The sequence below is a fragment of the Sinocyclocheilus anshuiensis genome, unplaced genomic scaffold (assembly GCF_001515605.1).
Source record: "Sinocyclocheilus anshuiensis isolate Anshui unplaced genomic scaffold, SAMN03320099.WGS_v1.1 scaffold17195, whole genome shotgun sequence".
Taxonomy (NCBI): domain Eukaryota; kingdom Metazoa; phylum Chordata; class Actinopteri; order Cypriniformes; family Cyprinidae; genus Sinocyclocheilus; species Sinocyclocheilus anshuiensis.
The window spans coordinates 1-5,648 of NW_015541917.1; the positions used below are offsets into that span (position 1 = coordinate 1).

A 5,648-nucleotide genomic window follows, 5' to 3' on the forward strand; every position below is an offset into this window, starting at 1 on the left:
ATAACTAGTTATGATTAATTATTCATATTTCCCCGTGAGCTGATTTGCTACACTTATTTTCCTTTTCTGAAGCTGGCAACCCTAGGCACAAATCCAAATGTGTCCATATTCGGGATGTAGCTGAAGCTAAACTATTAGCCTTATTAGGTAAAATAGGCTTTGTAGTTAACGCGCGTTCCAGTATCGACGGAAAAATATCATAATGAGCAAAAATATGCCAACGCACGTTCCAGTATCGACGGAAAAATATCATTAATGAGCAAAAATATGCCACAGTGGAGCGGGTCTCACGCCGAACGGCATTGTGAACGGCTGGCTGTTTCCAATGAATGCGGTAGCTTAGTGTGCGCGTGAGGCGCCGGCGCGATCAAACAGCTGAAACATCAAATAGACTACTCCATCATTTTTGGTCATACAGTAAAGGCTTAATTTGAAACTGCAAAGTGTTACCAGTTTGAAAATTCAAGAATAATAGCAAAGTTAATAAGAATTCTTTCTACATGCAGCACCGTTCTTATTTCGCTCTGCATAACCTGAACGAAAAAAAAAATATATTTTGCTAAGAACCGAAATCAAAACATTTCACTTTTAATCTGTGTATTTAACAGCCTGGGAGACCTTCCCAGGGCAGTACCTTGCCTCACCGACTAAAATCAGGGCGCCCACTACGGAGACGGCACCAGAGGTAGAGCGCAGTAAAAAGGGAGTGATTGACGGCTAATATAAAAATATAGCAAAATCTAGAACCTATAGAGAGATTGCTCATCAGTATTGTGTACGGTAAAGGGGAAGAAACATTGCTAGATGACTGTATTTTCTTTGTTTGAATATTTTTGTGAAGTGTTTTTGTGGTTCTGATGGCATCAATCAGCATCATTTGTCTGAGTCGTCATTGACTCTAGATTCATTACTTGCACTGCATTTACAGCGTAACTGAGCTTCTATGAGCAAAGAGTGCTGATTTCTAATCATGACTTTTGTACAGATGAATGGGAATGCTAGACAGATCAGGTATAGCTGTCCTTGAATCAGACACACTCTGTGTCCAGTAACTGCATAGAAACAGCCCAAGTCACCATTACCAGTGTCTTCTGAATTAGTAAGGGAAGCTCGAGTGGCTCTTTTGAACTAGTAATATCTTAAGTTTTCATGTCTGGGTAATGCTTCATTACTTGGAGCCCAACTTTATGCAAATTAGTAGAAACTAAATGTGTTGACTAGCAATGGGAGAGTGGATCGTGATCCACCAGACTCTGGGACGTCCAGTGATTTAATCACTGTCAGTGTGAACAAACCATTAGTGTTTCTGATCATCTCCCAATAATCTGGTCACAAAAAACTGGCTCCGTTTGCACCTGTATTTAGTGTGATTAAACAGTCGAGACAGAGGCCGATAGTGGGTTATTTTGCCTCAACATTTATCTCACATTTGAAATGAAATGTCTTTATTTTCAGGTTTCATTGTGCAGAATACTTTAAACCAGTTTTTCGGTCTGGGAGGTTGGGTGGTTTTGCCCTGTCATGTTCCTCCACACTTACTAACTGAAGATCTGAAGGTGGAGTGGAGAAGAACAACGAGAAACTCAGAGACTTTAGTTCATCAGTATCCAGATGGTGAGAGTCGAGCAGATGAAGAGCAGCAGGATTATCAGAAAAGAGCTCATTTCTTTACTGAGCACATTAAACATGGAAACTTCTCCCTCCGTCTGGACGATCTGAGAGCTGAAGATGCTGGAGAATACACATGTACAGTTCACAGTGGCCAGAGATGTGTGTTTTCAGCCAAGACAAAACTGGCTCTGAGTAAGTGAACAGATAAAAACAAATCAAACTCGAGCCTTAATAGCCAGCAGTACAGTACTGGTTTGATTATTTAGTGTTTTAGAGGCAGGATAACTCAAGATAGTCAATACGTGTTACACTGTTGGCGAATTGTCACACTATTCACAACTGATTACCATATATGTTCAAAATGTGTGTGTGTGTGTGTGTGTGTGTGTGTGTGTGCACGTATGTGTGAACATTTGCATTTATTTCCAAACAAGAAATAATTATATGAAATCTGAATATATTTGTAATCCTGAATATGTAGTTATTAATCTGAATCTATATTAGTGCAAACACTTTTTCACCTTTTTTTTTTTTCATTTTCATTCAGCACCTCTAAGAGCAATTTGAAGCATATCTTGGATTGGTTACTATCGAATGCTGAAAACTATAAAACTGAAAAAGTGTGTGTGTGTGTGTGTGTGCACGTATGTGTGAACATTTGCATTTATTTCCAAACAAGAAATAATTATATGAAATCTGAATATATTTGTAATCCTGAATATGTAGTTATTAATCTGAATCTATATTAGTGCAAACACTTTTTCACCTTTTTTTTTTTTCATTTTCATTCAGCACCTCTAAGAGCAATTTGAAGCATATCTTGGATTGGTTACTATCGAATGCTGAAAACTATAAAACTGAAAAATGATATTTTTTGTTCCATTTTTGATATTGAGCTACATAATAATGAAATAAATAAAATAATATATAAATATATAATTAATAGATCATTAACTAATCGCAAGTTTTGAATGATCGACTAGCTGGTATGCAAGTGTGGTGTTTTTTACATTTTGTACTAACAGTTTTTCCACATTAAAACATGTTTCTATTCCTTTATAGAGTTCCTTATGACTGGTGATGTTGTTCCTCTGGGAGGTTCAGTGGATTTCTCCTGTCAGGTGGACAAAAGCTTGTTAGAGAACAGTCTGAAGGTGGAGTGGAGAAGAGCAGACTCAGAGACTCTGGTTCATCTGTATGAAGATGGCAAGAGTCGAGCTGAAGAGCAGCACCAGGATTATCACAAAAGAGCTCATTTCTTAAAGAAGAAGATTAAAGATGGAAACTTCTCCCTCCGTCTGAAAAAGCTGAGAGCTGGAGATGAAGGGGTTTATAGATGTAGAGTTTTCAGGGACCAGGATTGTGTGTTTTCAGCTGATGCAGAGCTGAAACTGGGTAAGTGTGTCTGGTGTTGCCATGATCAGTATATGATTTCAATTAAGAAGTATAGTTAGTATAAAAATAGTATTTACAGATTTTTTATTACATTAGTTTGATGCATTTAAGTGATCAATGTGTAATTGCCTGGGCTGGTCATATATTATTAATTATATAGAAAAAGAATATTAATTTTGAAGGAGCACCAGCTACATCTGAACATGTATTTATAGCTATGCTTTATCGGCTGTGCTGGGTTTGTAAATGTGAGTGTCTATGGAAAAACAATAAATGTAATAAAATATATAAAAGCTATAATAAGCAGATACTGTAAAAAAGATCCAGATTTGTGGAAGGAATTATTGTGCTTTTGATTGGCCTCTGAGAACCACATCTATTCTCAGCACAAAGTCTGAACTCAGTCTGTTCATTTGTAGTTCGGGGATTTCACCAGATATCTATGAGTTGAGTCAGCAGCCTGTTTAATTAATGATTAATTATACTGACAATTTGTTTTATCATTTAACAGAGTCTACATCTAATTAGTGCACTGTGCACAACATAATGCAAGACAGAAATGCCCTTTCGCTTTACTTGAATTATTTTGCCAACTACTATAATGACTGTTTACTATAGTCAGTTATATAATATTATTGGCGAAACTGATTTAGCAAACGCTCCATTGCGTTTTTGAGTTTGAGCTCCGAGAACGTGAAATGTTCCTATTTACAGCGTGTTTTTGCAGCGGTGAGAAATGTAGCCAATCACAGACATGTTTGTTGAGCTCTTGAACGCAATGGCCAATCAGAGGTGTTTAGATTAGAATCCACTCAACGCCGGAGTTTTTATTCAGTGCTGAATTATGCTCGCTCTCGCGAATCTGCTCTCATTAACAAACAACGACACGATGAGATTAACAAGTTAGAGTGTAGATAACTTTATTTATTTTAATGGAACGTTGTGAGATCGCGAACTGAGATGAGAGAGCTTTTTAGTGATTGTGAAGTGAGCGGTCTTTCGCCCTTTGGAGGCTATACAGTTATAATCCGTTGAATAAAAGTATTGTTTTTCTTGCTGCTAAGAGGACCGATGGTCAATTACAAGCTGCAAAGTTTTGGAAATTATATCTACGTATACATGCGTGATTCACTTTGAATCTGCAATTGATATTGTGATGCTAGCACGGGACAAAAATATGGCATGTCGCAATAGATAAGCGCAATGTAAATGCAGACTAATAGATTACTAGACAAATATTCAAATCAATATATTTTTAAATTCCATTCCAATTTTTTATTTTGTAAAAGTAATGCCTTGTAAATAATCGTGGATGCCTCACTGTACATTGCTATTCTTGTCATTGTGGAGCCCTTGCTTACACATTATATCTGCACTTTACTAGAAAACCCTCACTCAGTAATTTGATTCTTAATTGTCCATCTCTCACAATACAATTAAAATGTTAAGTTTTAGTAAACTTGAAGCTAAAGTTCAGGCAACTGGAAATGCCCATCTGACTAGTAAAATTATAATGTAGGACTCTGCAAATCCATTAAAATATTTTACAACAACCGCAAACAACTAATGAATTGTGATTTTTATCTCCATGTTTTTTTATGATGCATTTTAACAAGTAATGTGCCACAACAATAATGTGCATAGTTCTGATCTACTGTCTTAACATAATATACATGTAACATGATATTTATTCTTAATCATAATAAATTATGGTTAGTTTCTATTAATATCGAAGGCTATATGCTTAATATGTAGCTCTGCTTGACACTTTTTGTCTCAGGGGGTCCCTAAACCATGTCTCTGTCACATAAGGGGTCCTTGCCCTGAAAAACATTGAAGACCCCTGGTATTAAAGAAGTACAGGTTAGAAAAAATAAAACTGATAAAACATCACCTGTGCCCTTACTTAGTTGTGCAAAGCTTGTCAATCAGATTCAGGAGACTTAATCTACATCACGATGAGCATCTGTGTGAGGACGAGACCTCAGTTCTCTCTTAACATTTCAAATAAAACGTTTTTATTTTCAGGATTCATTGTGAAACCTTCTCATCACACACCTGTTCCTCCGGGAGCTTCAGTGGTTTTGCCCTGTTATGAAGATAAACCCTCTAGAATGGAGGGTCTGAGGGTGGAATGGAGAAAAAAAGACTTAAAGGATCTGGTTCATCTGTATCAGGACGGTGAGAGTCGAGCAGAAGAACAAGATGAAGATTATCAGAACAGATCTCATTTCTTTACTGAGCACATTAAAGATGGAAACTTCTCCCTCCGTCTGGACAAACTGAGAGCTGAAGATGAGGGAGAATACACATGTACACGCACTGTTCACTTATTTTGGAATCGCAGGCAATTTTCAACCAAGATAAATTTGGTACTGAAGCTACTAGGTAAGTCAATCTTTAAATCAGTAGTTTAGTTATTTATAATATTACATTTGTGTCTCCAACACGGTTTTGATTTTAATTCATTAAGTTATAAATGTAATTGTCAGAAAGAACTGAGATGTGTGTTTAAAATAAAACTGGATGACTGATAATGATATAAATTTAATTAATAAATATTTCATTAAAATGTAATTCACTATTTAACTGAACAGGAGTTATTGTGTGTTTTCTCTCCAGACACAGTCTTTCGTCTTCAG

The 5,648-nt window shown here is 36.4% G+C and overlaps 1 protein-coding gene across 1 annotated transcript; it reads left to right on the forward strand.

Annotated features, from left to right (window-relative positions):
• Positions 1-1,455: 1,455 nt before the first annotated feature.
• LOC107690885 (matrix-remodeling-associated protein 8-like) lies at positions 1,456-5,394 on the forward strand (the record flags this gene model as incomplete). The annotated part of the gene is made up of 3 exons (XM_016489303.1): positions 1,456-1,803; positions 2,674-3,006; positions 5,035-5,394. Coding segments are annotated over 3 exons (1,041 nt in total), but the record flags the coding sequence as incomplete, so codon positions are not given.
• Positions 5,395-5,648: the final 254 nt, after the last annotated feature.